The 19,428-nt window shown below is 40.0% G+C and overlaps 1 protein-coding gene across 2 annotated transcripts in view; it reads right to left on the bottom strand.

The window, feature by feature from the left end:
• The window catches only part of ALCAM (activated leukocyte cell adhesion molecule), a 211,174-nt gene extending 200,854 nt beyond the window's left edge, over nucleotides 1–10,320 (bottom strand). For both annotated transcript variants that reach the window (XM_003893884.4, XM_003893883.4), the window contains exon 1: nucleotides 9,540–10,320. In XM_003893884.4, the coding sequence (XP_003893933.1) occupies nucleotides 9,540–9,612 (73 nt within the window). In that variant the 5' untranslated portion in view covers nucleotides 9,613–10,320. The remainder of the gene's footprint in view (nucleotides 1–9,539) is intronic.
• Nucleotides 10,321–19,428: the final 9,108 nt, after the last annotated feature.

Raw genomic sequence — 19,428 nt, 5'->3', positions numbered from 1 at the left:
ATAACTTCAAGAAATCCTTGGTTTTTGCCTCAACTTTCAAAACTTCTTTAGTTTTCCTGAAAAGAGATAGGCACATTTTCAACTCCAGGAGTTAGAAACCATGTTTCTTACCACCTTAGCATCCTTAGTCATGTTATTTCCTCAACCCACATCCTTTGCTAGATTATTCCTCAGCACAGTTCAGATATCACTTCCTGTAAGACCTTTTTCTCAGCTTCTCCTAAACCCCAGACTAGATCTCGCCACTTTGTTGTAAAATGCTATTCATTTGTTCTTGTGATATTTACCAAAATTTCTAGCAAATAGTTATAAAGTTAATTAATTGATATCTGTTTCCCTGAGAGAACATAACGTCTTTGACTGACAGGATCTTGAATGTAATTAGTTTATTTCCATGTCCCTAAGCACAACGTATAGTACATATTGAGCACTCCATTAATATTTGTTGAAAGCTGTTATATATGCTGAATGATGAATTGACATGCGTTTTAATTCTGGATTGGCCAACAATGTGACCTTAGTCAAGTAGTTAAGTAATTTTTAGGTTCTTTACAGGTCAAAACCTTTAATCTATGAGTCTAGGCACAAATGAAACTGAAAACATGTCACTAGGAATTGTGGTTAATTTGCTACTGGATTTCAGGTAATCTCTTAACCTGTGGTTTCATTTATTTCAGCTCTCAAATGGGGGGCTAAACAAAACGATCATCAAAAGAACATTCTCATTTTTCCAACAACCCTTCTTTTACCATAGTTTAACTTGTGACAATAAATTGCATGCCTCTAATCCTTCAGAATTCATTCTCTCTCTCTCTGTGTGTCTCTCTGTCTTTCTTTCTCCCTCCAACCCCCAACACACACACACTCACACACACTGAACTTTCCATAATTTAACTTTGGGGAGAGTTAAGGTTTTAACTCTAAGTGACAGTATTCTTATTCAACACTGCTTGAGCCTCTCAAAAGGTCGTATGTTTTACCCAAGGATCTAGAAGGTGAAAATTGTTAATGCAAGGTCAACGTTTCTGCAATAAGTGTCTTTGCTGTTGTCACACCCTCGACTACAACTGTGTCCTAGCCATACTGTTGGCTGCCATATCAGGTCACCTTTTCTGACTGATACCACTTAGTTTACATGTACAGAAGAACGCTAGGACTTCCTTCAACATCCGTGATTTTTTTAAAGAACCAAATTGGTAGTGTGATTACTGAGAAATCTCGTAGAAGAACAGAATGGAAGTTGTACAATTTGCTGCAAAAAGAATTCAAACTCATACTGAAATAGTTCTTCCCTAAATAACCCTGTAGCTAAGTGTAGCTCCCAGGTGAATTTCAAACAAAATTATTCCCTTGGCATCTGAGGTCACCTTAGTTTCCATTCCAAACCATGAGATCTTTAATGTTTCATATCTACAACATTCTGGAATTCTAGAGGCTACAACCTCACATCATCTTTCTTTCTTATACGTGACATGAAAGGGGAATATAACCCGTTAATGGTATTTCACTGTAGCTGATAATTAAATTTAAATGGGTTAAAAATATATACTTGGTTAGGATGAAGAGTGCATTTATTACAGTGAAGTACTCCAAGACATATAGACAGACAAGTTACAAATTACTGTGGAGCCTGTATAATATGTTATCCAAGATGCACTTCTGAAAATGAAAAAGGATGCCATTAATAATTGTACCAGCACATGAGGCATAAACCAGGACGGTCTTGGGTACACCAAGATGTATGAATAGTCAACCTACTAATAATGTGCATATTAAGCAAGATAGCACCAAAAGATATAAAAGAAAGAAAATAAATGTCTATAGTAGGTAACACAGAAGTTGACAACAAATGACACCATAGGTGTCACCTGGGGAATGGTTAGCTGATTTTACCTCAAACAAGCTGAAATTGGAAGGGTTCAATGTGTAGGTTTCGACCCTGAAAGCTCAGAGGCTTCTTTTGGCTGCTTACCATTTTCCCATCTTTTAGGGATGGATTCTCACTAGACAATCTCATAAACCAGCTTATTGGTATACATAAGAGCAGTTATTGCCAAGGAAATACAATGCTTCTCTTCCAGCTAGTGCATCCTCTGACTGTAAATTGGCTATATAAGATGTTACATTGGGCGGGGTGTGGTGCCTCACGCCTGTAATCCCAGCACTTTGGGAAGCCATGGCAGGTGGATCAGCTGAGGCCAGGAGTTCGAGACCTGCCTGGCCAACATGGCGAAATGCAGTCTCTACTAAAAATAGAAAAAATTAACCGGGCATCGTGGTGGGCACCTGTAATTCCAGCTACTTGGAAGGCTGAGGCAGGAGAATCGCTTGAACTCGGCAGGCAGAGGTTGCAGTGAGCAGAGATCGCACCATTGCACTCCAGCCTGGGCAACAAGAGCAAGACACCGTCTCAAACAAAAAAAAAAAAACAAAAAACAAAACCTCACATTATAATTAGAAGATTTCTTAATGACCATGAAATCCCAGCATGGGAAAGTTTACTATATGACTTGAATATTCAGAGCATTAGGGTTTTTTTTTTTTTTTAAAAAAAAAAAAAAAAAGAGACGGAATTACACCATGTTGGCCAGGTTGGTCAGTCTCGAACTCTTGGCCTCAGGTGATCCACCCGCCTCAGCCTCCCAAAGTGCTAGGATTATAGGTATGAGCCACTGAGCCTGGTCCCAGAATTAGGTTCTTAATAATGAGTTTTATCTATCTCAACAAAAAAGCTATACCTGTTACGGAGACTGGGCAAGTCATGTCTGCCAGTTAGAGGGGCCACTTACTTTCACCATAAAAGAAAGTGTTCGGATTCATTAAGTATAATACCATCAATAACCATATTTGGCCCAACTCCTCTACTTTTTCTGTTTCTCCAATAACCAAAGCCTTTTTCATCCTTAATCACAGGTCCTTTACTAATATACATGTTCTTTTCTTTTTGTTTTTCATTAATACTACCAAAGTGCCATCAGGTCTTGATGGCCTGTCCCACTCTGTTCTTTCATGATGGTTTTATTTTCCAATTCAATTCTCAGTAAGGATATTATATCCCCAACTCCCAAACTTCTTGAGAAAATTTCCTAGTAATCCATGAATGTCAGGTGCTGCCATATGGAGTTTAATTCTCCACAGATGCATTGCTTCTACTCTATTTAATGCAAAAATAAAAATAAAAATTTTAAGCAGCTTCTAGGTGTCAAGTTCTTGACTAGACTTGAGGATACATAGACAAAGATAATATTTGGTATTCAAAAAATTTATGTTCAACTGAAAAAAGAAAAGTCACTAATATCATAATACGATGTGGTAAAAGCTACAGCAAAGACAAGTACAGGGAAAAGGAAACGGGAAAAGTTAAGACTCATTTTAGTCATTATCAACATTCCAATGTTGATTCTGCACCAAAGGCAAGTAAGTACAAGGAAAGTTTTTTTTTTTTTTTTTTTTTTTTTCCATTCACAGTTCAAATAAGGCAACCTAGACTCTCTAAAACTATACAGATGGAGAGGATAAAAAACCACTTACATCAATTTCGAAGGTGAAAGTATATTTGAGATTTATCTCCCTCAAGAAAACATTGTGTTGGAGTGCTGGTTGATATCTTAATCTACAAATTCAGTTAACTTCTCTGGTTAGAGCTTCATAATAAGTTAAAGTAATCAAAAATAAAGTCTTTTTTATTACAAATTCCAATCTTCCTAACATTTATGGATTTGATATTACTTGTTTTCACTGTTTACAGTAGCCCCATAATCCATGATAAGTAGCAATTTTTTTTTTCTAAAAGCAGGTGTGTGAATATCCTACTGGGGAGTCAATCTACCTGGCTGCCAACCCAACTCATACCATGAAAAGGGTATTGCTTTATTATTCATTTATTCATGGAAACTCATATGATGTAATAAAAAACTTGCTTCAGAAAAAGGGCCAGGTGAGGATAAAATTTTTCTAAAACTTGGAATGTGATTTTGCAGAGCTAAACAAATTATTCATAATGGAAGTGTCATTGAGCAAAGGCCAGAAGACTACAGCAATTGCCATGATCATAGTATGGTTTCCTGTGAATGAACATCAAGAATATATAATATTTATATGATTTGAAAAGATTGCAAAGGTTTAGTTTCATCTCATAGATGTTTTTCATCTTACTTGGGCCAAGATTTTCCATCAGTTCCTTAAGTGATACAGAAAAGAGCTAAAACAATAATAATAACAGTAATAGAGAAGCAAATCAGAGAAGCTGGACAGCTAATTTCTGATTAGCCTATTCCCCATCAGTTTAGTTTCATTGTTTTGAAGTACTATGAATTCTTAGACCAGACAAGCACAGACATGTTCATTGAAGTACCTCAATGCAAAGTCAAATTAAGTAAGCCTTTGGTTAGAAGCTGTTTTGGATTGTGCACAACTCTGATTCCCCCTTCATTTGAATGGATAATTGAGAACTGACTGGATAAGTAAGAGAGGAAGCATTAAAAGCTAATTTCATTCTTGGAACATAGACTACAATAATGGGCTATGATAATAGGTTAGCATAAAACAATTACTGAACACCACAGCACATTTGGAACTAGGCCTATCTGAAATATATAAGGTATTCCATTCAATAATAAGGGAGAAAAGAGAATGTAAAATTTATTATTTAAGCAGAGAAATTAGCTGCATGAAAATATCAGTAACTCCAAAAATATAGTAATGTCTTACGTACTATAGGGAGACTGTAATAATTGTAGGATGTAACCTTACCAAATAGCCTGCAATATCCTCTTCCTGAATATAGAATATCTATTTTAGTCTTGAATTTACTCTCCACAAGGAAAGGAAAATTCTACCCTAATAAAAAAACTAATCAAAAGTATAAATGGATTTTTTCCATTTCTTATTGAAAATAAACTAAGCTGAAATCCAAAAGTAATAACCAAATAAATGTTATGACCCACCATTCCCGAGAAACCATTATTGAGTATTCCAGTAAGTTAGTTCATTCTTCATATATCACATACATGTGTCACGCACATAATGTGTAAGAAATGAGATGAGCCTTTGTGAAAACTTAACAATGAAGAATAAAAATAACACCTAGTGAGAAATTACATTTAAGTTTCTATGTATACTTTGAGACAGAGAGATACTCTTCTATCATAGCTATACCTAAGTGGATCGTCTGCATATCTGGGCTGTAAATTGCATGTGTCTACTTGAGTGAATACCTTTAGGGAGCCAGAACTCTTTGATGGTGTTTTATTCTAAATAAATGGCCAGAACAGAAAGAAGTGTGTTTGGAAATGTAAAACATGGTGATTACAAAGCATTTAAAATACTATCTGACAAACTGCTGTCATCTGACACCAAGTAATACTGACAACTTAGGTGGTACTAAGTTTTACAAAGGCCCATGGTTAGTGGCATGAAAATTTGAGGGAGAAAAAGAAAAAAGAGAGAGGAAAAAAAAACATATTTCCATTATTTTAATAAAATGATAAAAGTGATAATTAAGTGGAATAAATTAAAGAGTGTTATTCTATTAACAATATAATAAAACCCTTAATTAATATAGCATGTTTTACTTAAAAAATTTGAAATGCTGAGCAAGGGAATTCTAATCTCAATCAGAACCATGCATTGCACAGAAAGAAAATTCACAGACGGGAAATGAAAAAGAGCAGAAAAATAATTTTCCCAAGGTCACAACACTCTTACATGACATAGTTAAAAACTCAACACATGAATACTGACTATAATATAAAATTTTTCTAATAACACAAGACTATTAAAATGGGTTTTTATTAATGTTCTTCTTTTTGATAAGTCAATGGTAGACATGCATTTTCATCTGAATGTCTATTTAAAAAGATAAGCTAGTTTGAGTTTTCTACAAAGTAAGAAAATGTTTGGAATCTGGTAAGACAAGATATTTTGGATTTCTACAAGTTTTAAAACAAGAGAAAAGTATTAGTATTTTCTATTTCCTTCTGTCTTGCATTTACAACCATGTTGCAAATCAACTTCCCTGTTGAGCAACTTTAGGATGTACAGTATGAGGCTTTGTAACATGAACATTTAAGCATAAACCATCATTTATATCTCATTCTAGGTACTATGTGTGCAGTTTAAATAGGGGCAGGCTTGCAGGAGGGATGGGTTACACTAGCAGGGCTTTCTGAGGCCTACTATCCTTTCCTGCTTTTGGGTCCTCTTTTCCCAGGAGAGTGGAAGGCTAATTTCTCTCCTTCACGCTTTTTTTTCCCCCCTACTAAGGCTGGGAAGAGTAGGCATAGATGTTATCATGAATTTTTATCATGAATTTTTAAAGGTAGAAAAAAAAGGAAATTAGAAATTGGGGTCCACTGATACTTTTCTAGTAATACAATTTATATGAATTTTGTCTAGACTGAGATCCTTAGAAAAATAGTGTTGAAAAATGACTGTGCCTGCCTAAATTGGTTTTTTACCTTAAGACTTCAGAAACAAAGAGTTTTTGAGCTGGGAGGCATTTCAGAGTGTAGGTCTTTAGTCTTGTCTTTTTGTTTTATATGAGAAAACTGAAGCCCAAAAAGGTTAAATGATTTGCTTAAGTGCCTGAAGGTAGATGTCCTGAAGAAAGCCTAGAAAAGCAATTTACTGCAAATAATACTTCATTAAATTGTAAATTGCTATTGGATTAAATAAATCCTTAAGGAAAAAAATAATATATATTGGCTATTAAACAGTTTTCAGTTTTTAAATTAATCAATGTTAGTAGTCCTACATCAATAGTCTTTGAAAGAACATTATTTGAGTTGATGCTTTCCCAAGTCCTTTTGAGATCAATTGATATGTTTCAAACATAATATCCCACTGAAGAAAGCTTTATGTGTGCTCATGTCTTAGGATGAATCTTATATCAGTGAGTAGTTATGAAAAATCCCATCGAGGGGTTCACACAGATGACCCAAGTGAAGAGTTAACTGCAGCGCCCCACCTCCGTGTTGTAAATAATCCAGAAAAGCCTTTTTTTTTTTTTTTTTTTTTTTTTTTTTTTAAGCAATACAAAATGTCACCACAGGCTGACGCTCTTTCTACAAGAATAATGAGATTATTGCTACCTCGGATGCTGAACACACATTTCATTGCCTTTATCTCTGAATTCAGTTTTCGTTTTCCTCTCCTTTCAAAACAGGTAACGTGGCACGCCTAAAATATATCAATGACTGTGTAGCGACTACAGGCCAAAAGACCCGGGGAAGCACTTTCACAAACTCGAGTTTTTGACCTCTACAACTGGACACACACTATTAAAACTGCTCCGGAAATGAAGGGTGGCCGGCGGGGAAGTCAGTTACCCCCCTCAAATGAAGCCAGCTATTGGCACCGCATCCCCACCGGGCTCTGTTATTCAGAGGGCTCCGAAGGAGGCGCACTCACTGTCCAAGCCTTGCTTCCTCAGTGTAGACACGGCGCCTTTAGTGCTGTAACCTTTCCCTTTAAAACACACTGATATTGCAATGAGAATTTCGGCAATGCCAGCTCGGTAATTCACAGAAACCACGGATCTGAGGGGTCCAGAGCATCGGATCCTCAGATTCACCGTGGCTGGCTGCGGTGAGCCGGGGCTAGCCGCTCGCGGAAAGCGCGCAGCTCCGTGCCCCCTGGACACACGAGCCTGTGGCGCCAAAAGAATCACCGCGCAGGAGGTCTGAAAGCGGAACTTTCCCCCTTTTAGCAGTTAAATGTGTAAAAAGAAAAAACCTATCCTGCGACGTGGCCCGCCTGTGACGGCACAGAAAAGGAAACTGGGTATGTGCGTGTGGTCAGGGGTGTGGACGTAGGTGAGATTACATTCTCCAAGTATCGAGAGGGTTAATCGGAAACAAACTCTGGGCGTGTGGACGTTTGCATCTTACAAACCGACATCACCCTTGTCCTCCCTTCTTGACTCATTCCCTGGCTCCGAAGTGTCCTTTTCTCCATCGGACAGTGGAATCTCGAAAAAGTGAAATCCACACTGTGCCAGGCCCAAGGGGGGTCTCGCCTTTCCATCTACCTCCCCAGCGTTGTTACACTGGGACACCTGCTTTAAATCCGCTTGAACTATGGTTTCACAGTCCCCGCCCCAGAGCACGAGATTTGTCAGAGAACGCAGACGCCTTTTTTTTTTTTTTTTTTTTTTTCCCCCTCAGCCTCAGAAACATCAGGTGAGCTCATTACCTCACCCAGAAATGTAACTTTAATAAAGAGATCTGGAGAGGGCACTCCTCCCGCCCACACACACAGCAACGGCAGCAGCAGCAGCTCACAAACACTTGTAATCTCTTCCACAGGCTCTGGCCCCCAAACCCCTCTCCCCGCCAGTTCCTGGGAGAGATTCAGAGGCTTTCAAACCTCTTCTGTGACCTGAGCTTGCCGCCAGCTGAAGGGATGTGCACGGATAAAAGGAAGGGAGGTTTTTCTTTCATAAAAACTAAAGAAAAAGCTAAGAACAAACAGGCCAACATACCAGGAAGTAGGAGTTTAACTGGCAACTGTCTACGCAGGGATAGAAATAAAAACTTCAAAGAAAAAAAAAAATCCCCCAAATTTTCAGTTTAGGGGAGCAAAGGAACCTGCTGCTCTGTCAGGCAACTGTGAGCGCACAGAATACCCTGTAAGGAACAACTTGTGTCAGCCGCCAGGCGGGTCTGAGGATACCAAAGCCAGCGGACGTCCCCGAGGGTGCGGAAAGGGATTTCCCGCGAGATATTTTAGTTGTTGGGAATTTTGCCTTTTTTCCCCCCCATCTCTCTCTCTTCTAAGACTCAGTACAGAACTGAGAACTGAGGTTCTATGAGCAGGTCCTGGAAATTCACAAGCGTCTCACTGAGGTGTCTCCCAGACCTAGCTACTAATTCCTGTTCAGGCTGTGTTATCTGCCTGCGGTCACCCTTACACTCACCACCCGCCCAGACAATGGACGGGGACCGGAGTGGGGAACGTTGAAACCACGATTTGCAGCATCAGTAGGTTTCTCAAGGTGGGCGTAGGGGGGAGGGGGTGATTAAAGTCCTCTCCTTCTGTACCCCTCCCATCCCTTCCTCAGCTCACCAAGGGGAAGTTACAAGGGGATTTATCACGAAAAAGTGCCGGCAGTTATTTCATCCCAGAGCTAAGCGAAAGAAAAACTGCTCGGGGCGCAGTGACGTGGACTTGGATACCCAGAGACAGGAGGAACTGTCAGAGGGCGAGAGTCCGCCGCCTAGCTGGGAGTCGCAGGGACAAGCGGAGAGCGTCAGGCGAATCCTGCCCACTGGCCCCTGCAGCCACAACCCCGGAGCCCCAAGTTCTTGGAGATTCACCCAGTTTCCCCAGCTTCATGCCCAAACTTGAGCCAACCAGCCAAGCCCAAACGTGCGGCACAGGTGACCGAGCCCGGGGACAGCTCTGTGCCGGGACAGAGGTCCCCTTACCTCATCCACACGCCTAGGCGCACTGCCTCGGGGGTGCGAGGCTGGGACGGGGACCTAGGAAACTGCTCCAGGCCCACGTCTGTCTGGGGCTGCTCCCAGGCCCTTGCTCACCTGGCCTGAGGATGGTGGCGGAGATCAAGAGGCAGAAGAGCAGACGGCAGGAGCTGGCCCCCTTGGATTCCATATTCTTCCTCCTTCTTGGAGGGCCACTGACGGAGTCCACGCCGCAGGAGGGGGCGTCGTCCCGGGCCCCGCGGTGCCCGCGCGCTGGCGGGTCCCGACGCAGGGGCAGCGTCTTCTCCCAGACACACCGTCCCCTGGGCTGTGGCGCTGCACCTTCGGGTCTCTGCCGCACACAACTTTCCACCACGCAATGCCCCCAACTCCTCCTCCCTCCCGCTCAACACCAGCCCACTGGCCCTTCGGCTGCTCCGCCGGGGACAACGACCCTCTCTTTCCAGGAGACACTTGAGTAATTCGGAAAGGTGTAAGCGGTTCTTTTCGCTGGTACCTTCTTTTATTTTCCTTGTCTTGGGATGATAATAATAATGGCAGTGGCAATGTGCATGAAACGCCGGGTGCTAAGAAGGACTCGCAGGAGGCAGCAACGGGGGGCGGCGGGTCTCCTCAGGTGGCAGCGGTGGTAGCAGTGGCGGCGGCAGCGGCGGCGGCAGCGGCGGCAGCGGTCTCCGGGCTGCTCTGAGTAGAGGGACTGGAAGGCGTGTGTAAGCTGCCTCTTTCCTCCTCTCCCCGCCTCCTCCCTCCCTCCGGTCTCCTCCCCACTTCCCCGGACGCGGCGCAGAGCAGGTGGTTGAAGCAAGGATCCGCAGCCTAGAGGCGCTGCAGGACTGAGTCCGAGCCCTGAGCCCAGCTCCGGGATCGGGGAGAACCATGTGCCCCTGTCCTAGCGTCCGGGTGGGCGGGGTTTCACCGCGGCTCCGCCCCCAGGTCCAGGTCCGCCAATAAGGAGAAAGCACAGGAGCCGCGCGCGCCCGGGAGAGCCCTGGGACTAACACTTTCTATGATGTTGCAGCGCGGTAGTGATAAGGCCTTTGGCTTCCAACGGCCCACCCACCCTCGCTGAGGTTTAAAAATCGACTGCCCTCTTCCTCCACCCATACGCCCATCTCACTGACTCATTACTCAGGGATTTTTCTCCGCGGTGCTGCTGCAGCCTTCTGTCCTGTAAAGACAATAGTGGGGCAGGGCGGTGGCGGTGGGGAGCGAACTTTGGGTCCAAGAGCCGTAGTGAAGGGAAAAGGAAAGGGCAGGAGGAAGTGGCAAAGGTGGAAACTTGCTTCCTGGGAGTTAACAGGAATAGCTACTGGTTGGCAGAGGCAATCCCCGTACTGGACTGATTCCTCCTGTACTTTTCGAATCTCTCTGCTCCCCCTGCTCACTCCCACCACTTCCCTCACCCCCGGCTGGCATAGACTTTGTTTTAAAGGAAGACCACGTGAGTCGACTGCCCGGTACCAAACAGAAGATATTTGTTTTTCCCGGGGGAAATTAAATCCGGAATTTCTAAACCGTACTTCGTCATACGGATTTTCCCAATGTCTACAAAAGTCCTCTAGAAAGCTTGCCACTTTTTTACGTTGAGTTAAGCGGTGATTTTAAGTTACAGACAGAAAATTATCAAATTATTTCAGATTAAAAGCCAAGTCCATCTTGGTCGGTTCTCGAAAACCAGGCACTCCAGCAGATGGACAGGCTTCTCAGGCAATTTCTAAAGATTGAACCACCTCCCAGGCGGAACATCGGGAAGCTGTGTCGCTTTCAAATCAGGCAGAGAGCATGAAGGGATATTTTCCTCTAGAACACCGGGGTGGAGCTGTCGGAGCCCTAAGTGGCTCTAAATCAGGGATGCAGGATCACAACTCTCATCACCAAAGAATAATAAAATCTTGGTCCCTGAAGCACTTCGCTGGGGCATTAAATAGCCTTTCGTGCATCACAGGGTCACCCTTTTGTGAGACTGGTCTCCAGTAGAGGATGCCAACTAGTAATCGTTACATACTGCACTTTCATCAGAAGACTGCGAGTTACCAGCGAGACTGGAGACTCGCAACACACACACACACACACACACACACACACACAGATTTTTTAAAGTATTTATCTTTTAGTGCTCTAAACTATTAAGCCCCATCTTCAGCTGTAATTTTTCTCAAAAACCTGCTTGTCCTGTTCGTCCAGTTCTTCTTACATTAACAATATTCTAGAGTAGAACTCTTATACTATATTTTTTTTCTCTCTCAAAATAAGTAGTTTCTCCCACTTGGTTTAAACATTAACATTTCATTTGCATCTTATGAATCAACAGGAAGGCTATCGCTAGGAGGCAAATGCCTTTTAACTCTATATTCCATGAGCTAAGTTTGGCTGAAATGCTAGCATTTCCATGGACTCCTTTATAATTCCTTTAGGGAATTGTTTTCTTTTTCACTGTAGCTATAAGTGGGGTATATTAGAATAAATCGTCCTAACAATATGTTTAACCTAGGCCCACGAACCCTCTATTTGACCTCCTCTATTTTGCAGTGGGAGTTAATACAGCCTAATTGTTTAAAAGTAGATTTGCAAAAGGAAGACTGATTTGGGCTCTGACACTAACTGTAGGATCTTGGTCAACCCATTTAACCTCTCTAAGCTTCAGTCTCCTTTCTTGTAAAAAGTGGTGATAGTCTAGCCTCATAGGATTGCCGTGAGGATCAAATGAGATCAAACACACAAACACATGGAATTCTGGGGGCAACTGACAATACAAATATGTCCATATTATACTCATACACATAAACATGCATATATATATGTGCATATGTATAACATATATTTGAATGTATAGTCCATTGCTTCCAGAATTGTTTTTAGAAAGGAATATGTCCTAGTTTAGGAAAATGCCTTGATGAACCACTTGGAATAGTAACTCCAAAGGCTATTGGTCATAAAAAAATAATGGTGAAACTGCTCTATATTAAACAAAATAATAACCATTAAAATAGAAATTTGGCCTGGGAGTGGGGGCAAAGGCAACCACACAAAGCATGAGTTTAAAAATGTTCAAAGGTCGTTAGATCTATTAATTAGCAACACTTACATGTTAGAATATTCTAAGCAATTTATATGAATTAGATGTATTCCCCTCATAAAAAGTTATTGAAGGAGGTGCTATTTTCATCTTCATTTTACTCATGAAGAAACTAAAACTCAGAGACTTGAAGCAACTTTTCCAAGGTCACGCAATGATTCATAGCAATGGTAAAGTCAGGGTTCCACCCTAGGCATTCTTATTCTTGAACTGAATTCCAGTCTACTTTGCTCATCGCTATCCACTTTGCTTATCAAGAATGCATAACAATAAATGTATGGCTTTTTTGGTGGGGTGATTGATTTAAACGTAAGTTCTCTCATCCTTTCACATACATTTTCATTAAGGAAATTTACTAATGAAGCAGCACACCCTATCTGCATAGGCCAGGTACGGTGCATATGAGATGACAAGACCATTTCTAAACTGAAATAATGTAGCATAAGCAAGAGCTCAGAGTTAGAAATAAACATGAGAATGTAAGCTCCACAAAGTAATATAATAGAATTTATCTTTCAAAATCTAGTCAATGTGGGATTGGATCCATCTTACTTAATTCTTGAGAGGAAGTGTTTCCAGCTACATGTAGATCACAGTCACTTTTGTTACAATTGAGAATACATAGTATTCCAATAATATTTATTGTATAGTTTAGTCATGCATCAGAGCATCATAAGGGTACATCTTGCTGAAAGGGAAAAATGAATAACATTTATCCAGGGGGAAAATATTTCACGTTACCTGGGACATGAGAAGAGCTTTGTATTTTAAGTATAAAGGAATTCATCATCAATCAGGATGATATGCTCAAAGCAGTGACATGGTACCAGAGGCAAGTTTCCTACTTAGGGTCTGTTGAGATCAGGACTCAGGATTCCCAAGGCTCAGGCCAGGACCCCTTCCCTGTACTAAAATTTTAATCCCATCAGTATGTGACAACATAGCCAAGTCAATTGTGTGTGCATTTGAAGAATGGAAGTAGTTTTTCTCCCCTTATTAGTCACCACAAAATTTCCACTGGAGATGAAATTTCAACAAAGATAGTTTTGGAAGCTGAAAACATTTGTTCCTACCACTGTATATCATTGTGTTTTGTTTGCCTTCCTACTCCTTGAACAAAATTGTATACAATTCAAGCGCACGCAACAAATCTGATTCACTCTTCTCTCCTTCAACCCTCACCTACGGTGAGTACATGTTCAGCCATACTTTAAAAATAGATTGGACACTCGATAAATTTTTGTGAATGAATGATAAGTGATGAGAAAAAATACCTAATAGAATATAAACCTTCAAACAAACTTACAAGGGTTCATGTTATGAGAAGATGAAAGGGGTATCCATTGGGTCTTCAATGATTGGTCTAGGCAGACTAAGGTTTAGGAAAGGCACAAAGAATGAGTCAAGTCCTAGTCAACAAGGTGATAACTTTGAAGTATAAAATGAGGAAACAATCTACGGGAGAAAGACTGTACTAAATTATGTGCCATCAATTAGAATAAAACAAAATGGCCCATGCTGAGCACAGAAACCTGATTAGTAAAGGTTCTAAGTGACTAGGCAAGGGCTTAGGCTAATGTACTGATGACAAAGATTGAAATAAAGGCCTAAGTGGGATTTATATTAAGTCTAGGAAGATACACAATTTTAAAGAGGCACAGAGATTACATCTGTATAATATAAATTTCTGTTTTTTTCTAGTCTCCAAGTTTTTTTAAATAAATGATTTCTAATGTTATTGCATTAAATATACATGGAGGACCTCTGGGTATATCTCTTCCTGAGTCCATTGAATTTTACTGTTTAATTTCAATTGTTAACCGTGTCGTCTGTCAATGAATTAATACAATTCTGCAACTCACCTTTTCAATAATGCTAGCTAATAAAGACATATCACTGAAGCTCAGGAGAGTAAAAACTTTCAAAGTCTATGATAAACATTATGTTCTTATTTCACAGAACGTTCAGTCTGGGTACAAAAAGAAATGCATAGCTATTTCAGTTGAACTAGAAATCCACTTAGTCATTTTCCTTCCTGTCTCAGACATGAGGAATGAAGAAAGAATTTAGCTACGCTATTTGACTATGAAACTTGCACTAGATAAAATGAATTTCAAAAACTCTCAGTGTATTAAAAACTCATAATTCGTGGGTGATTTCAGTAAGTGCATAAATGTACATACAAAAAGTGTAACAGTCTGGGTTTACCCCTTAACTTGAGGGTTTCTCTTCCGAGTGTTCCCACTTTCAACTGAAATAAGCAGTTCTTTTAGTTTTGAGTAAGTAGAAAATGACTCAAGGTATGGTTATTTAAATGTTTGATGCTTTAAAAGAAATTCCAACTTGAATTATATGTTTTCAAGAAGTTTCCCAGAGTTATCTCTAATTTCTTTGATATATATTGATGACCCATTGTGATCTGCAATAGTTCTATTCAGGAATATGAGGTGAATATATAATGACTATAAAAATATGAAAATAATATATATTTGATTTTCTAAAGCAAAAACGTCACCTTGGATCTAATGGATTTCTAGAAAGTCAAATTAATTAATTAATTACTAGGCCCCAATTACCCATACTATTTTCCCCTTAAGTAAGATAGTTAAGCTTGCAGGAAAGTATTAACAAACGATTGTTGGACAAGTGTATGTTTTTGCTCCCTAAAGAGCAAAAACTCTTTATTATTGATTAGCAAAAAAAGAAGTATTAATAACATGGAGTCAAGGATCATTGATCATATACTATAAGCAAGAACTTTCGAATTTTAATACTTTTCAGGGCCTTAGAAGTATCTTAAGTGAACTGTTTTCAATCTTTAAAAGCAACCCTTTTTCTTCTAATATGGGAATACTCTGAAGTCCAGTTTTATATTTACTCCTTGTTCAATTTATTCAAATCATGGTAGTCTCCTCACTGCTCCTAAATGTACTTTGCATACTCCAACCTCAGTGCCTTTGCACTTGCTCTTTCCACTCCTTGGAACTCTTTTCCCCAAGTTATTACTGTAGCTTACCTCCTCATTGAAGCCTTCCATAAACAAGTATTTAAACTGTCAGTCCCAGCCCCCAAATTCCTTTTCCTGCTTCATTTTTCTCCATAAAGTTTATCACCATATAGCATAATATCCATTTAACTCATGTAGTTTGATTATTGTCTGTCTCTCTACCAGAATGAAATCTCAATGAGGGCAGAAGTTTGTGTCTGTTTAACATTCTTCCATATGTTTAAAATAGTCACATAATAGACACAGGAGACTATTGGATTCAAAAAGTCAGGTTCATGAATACATGAATTATCGCGCAAGGTAATTAATAAGCTGATAGAGGTGGGGCTGTTTGGGCTGAATCTTGATAAGAAGCCTGAGGTTTCACCTCCTCCTGTAGACACTCTAAAGGTTTCCAGGACAGTTAGATAAACCACTGGAATAATCTAACTACCTCATATAACATATGAGGTAAGTAATTGAGGTCCCAGGAGGCAGAACACTTAACCAAAATTAACATAGCTATGGGTACCATTCTTATTTAAATGCAAACTACTTCTTTCAAGTAGGGTAAATATACAAGATACCCTATAACTTTTAAGTCAAATTCTTAGGATAATAAGAAGACTGGATGCATATCAGACACCATTAATCAATTTCAAATATGGCACATTTATCCAAACTCTTTTCAGAGCAAACATTCTGAATGATGTTCTGTATAACATTTCACTAAGGCATGATTATGGATGCAGTACCAATATTGCAAAGTCTACAGACTTAGTTAAGTATTAAAGAATTTAAGCCTCAGTGTTCTTTATACTTTGTTCCTTACCGGGTGAATTTGGCAAAATTATAATTCTAAGCCATGTATTCCGCAAACATCGATGATTCATAACCTATTCAGCTCACAGTGCTATAGGACAAATATTTAATTTAATTTAATGTCCAGCGTTTTAACATTACGTGGAGATGTTTAATGTGTTTACTTTTCTTTGTAAGGGAAAGAAATTCACTTAATAATTGTACCTCAAGGTGAAAAGCTTGTGAGAAAATGCAATACATATAAAACAGTTATATAAGACAATGCATAAAAAGATTTATAAACATGTATGTGCTTTCATTGAAATCACCAGAATTCTGTGATGTGTTCTAGATGACAAGGAGGTAGATGAAATTATTTCAGACCTTGGCTTCTGGTTTTAAAATGCTGTTAAATCTAGTTAATTGATATACCTCATAAAGAAAATTATTTGTCTTATTATGGAGAATGGCATCCAAGTTTTAGAGTGAAACATCCTGTGCAAGAGTGGTTAATGTATCCAATTAGAAAAGAATTTCTAACTGGTTGCAGTGGCTCACACCTATAATCCCAACACTTTGGGAGGCTCTCTTGAGTTCACGAGTTTGAGACCAGCCTGGGCAACATAAGGAAACCTCGTTCTTACAAAACCAACCAACCAAACAAGAAATTAGCAGGGTGTGTTGGCGTGCACCTATAGTCTCAGCTACTTGGGAGGCTGAGGTGAAAGGATTGATTGAGCCCAGGAAGTGGAAGCTGCAGTGAGTCGTGAACTGTGATAGTGCCTAGGCAACAGAACCAGTCCCGGTCACACACACACACAGACACACGCACACATAGAATCTACAAATGGCATACTTCTCAAGTACTTTTCTAGAATCAAAGACATTTCAAAAAGTGCATAGTCCAAGTTTATTCCTTGGATTTTTCAGGCCTGAGGCAAATATTGAGGCCAGGATTAAATGAACACTAGATGTAACCTCTGAAGCCAAAGGAACTCCAAGGAGAAGCTTGAGATGCACATAAAGAGTGGGAATCACATCATTTAGCCAGACTGAGAAGGTGGGCCTTAGTTACTCACACCAGTAGCTTTGTCCCACACCAGAAGCTGAGTCATCTTCTATTCTCAAGCCTTCCCTCCTACTGCCTCCAGCTCCTCAGATCTTCCCAGAAGGACTCAGAAAAACTCCCAAATTGCTCTATCCTGAGGTAGCTCTACCCCATCTGCATAAATTCCCTCTGTGAAATTTAAGTTGAAATAACTTTTCCTAGTGATGATTTGTCCTTCCAGTTTGAAAATGATCAACATCTCTTCTCTCCTTTCTTTTCTTCCCAACTTAATGCCTTATCTTTGGCCCGTTTTGTTAAGACTTACCATGTAGAATTAAATAATAAAGCCATGATAATTTATGAATGAAAGAATGACCAGTGAGTATATTGTGGTCTGTGTGCCAATGAAAGAAAGAGATGTCCAAAGAGAGATGAGTCATAGGTCAGAGAAACAAAAATAGAGTAAATTAGCGAATCTTAGAATATAGGCCAAGAAAGAAATTTAGCTCTTAGTATTTTCCCATTACCTCCTCCTCCCCTCTTTTCTTAAAAGTTAAGGAGACATTAGTTTAAAAGTTAAGGAGACATTATTTATTTGCATTATCCCAGCCAGCCAGCAGGAGTCTGTTATCAGGTAAGGATTTTTTTTTCTATGGTTTTTGTAATGAGAGTAACAAAACCCAACTCTACACAGCCTAAGCAAAAGAAACAAAGAAGATGGGGGCCGGACGCGGTGGCTCGCGCCTGTAATCCTGACACTTTGGGAGGCCGAGGTGGGCGGATCACCTGAGGTCAGGAGTTCAAGACCAGCCTGGCCAACATGGTGAAACCCCATTTCTACTAAAAATACAAAATTAGCCAGGCATAGTAGTGTGCGCCTGCAATCTTAGCTACACAGGAGGCTGAGGCAGAAGAATTTCTTGAACCCAGGAGGTGGAGGTTGCAGTGAGCCAAGATCGCACGCACCATTGCACTCCAGCCGGGGCAAAAGGAGCGAAACTCCATCTAAAGAAAAAAAAAAAAAAAGACCGATGAGGAGGGGACTTACTGGTTTAAATCACCAGGAATTCCATAAGTGTGTATTTGTTTAAGCATAGCAGGAGCCAGGCATTTGAGCAAAGTTGTCAAGGCTCTTTGTCCTTCTTTCCATATTTTAGCTCTACGTGCCTTTAGTTGTCTTTATTTTCTCAATTTTCTTTGCTATAGCCGGGCTTCCTCTCTACTGAAAACATGGTTACCTGAGGATCTGAGCTTATAGCCACAGAAACTGAAATCCTTAAGAAAGAGAAACTTCATGGAAATGGTTTGATTGGCTGTGCCCATTTTTTGAACAATTTACTGTGAGCAAGAGGATCCAGTACCATGATTGATCAGGTAGTCCTATGTCCATCCCTGTAGCCAGGGAGCAGGGGGGTATCATGTATGACAGCACCTCAAAATCACAGGGACAGAAAGCCATTCTCCAGTGAGCACACAAAAATGACAGACATCCACTTCATTTTCCTCATATTATTTTTAATTGAGTCTTAGGACTAGGCTTTTCCATTCCGATTGTGCACTACAGGACCTTGTGATTAGCAAGGGGGAAAATAGAAATATACTGCAACATGGGAAACCTAATTTTATTTTCATCCTTTCCTATTTTAAAGGGCTGGATTATCAGCTCAGAGGGAAAGAGCGCATTATTTGCAGGTACCAGATAATGTTTTTTCTCCTTACTATCCTATGCACTATGTAATTATGTGGGGAATAACAGAAGCACTGGTGTTGTTTTATACTTAGAAATATGTGAAATAAAGTGTCAAAATAGATATCTGAGATATCTGAGGTATTTGCAAATACATTTATTTCCCCTAGATATAAGGTCAATATAAGGTACACTCAAACAATTTGACAATACAAGCAAGTTTTGAAGGTGAGTTACTCTTTTAAATTTTATTATAAAATTTTCCATCAATATGCCAACTTCATCAGTTTGCTGTCGTCCTTGCTATCAAGAAACAAAAAAGTAGATTAATAGCCAGAAATTCATATCGGTTAATCTTTTTGATTCAACTATCCCTGATTTCAGTCT

Source organism: Papio anubis, chromosome 2 (assembly GCF_008728515.1).
Source record: "Papio anubis isolate 15944 chromosome 2, Panubis1.0, whole genome shotgun sequence".
NCBI lineage: Eukaryota > Metazoa > Chordata > Mammalia > Primates > Cercopithecidae > Papio > Papio anubis.
This window is presented reverse-complemented; position numbering and strand designations above follow the sequence as displayed.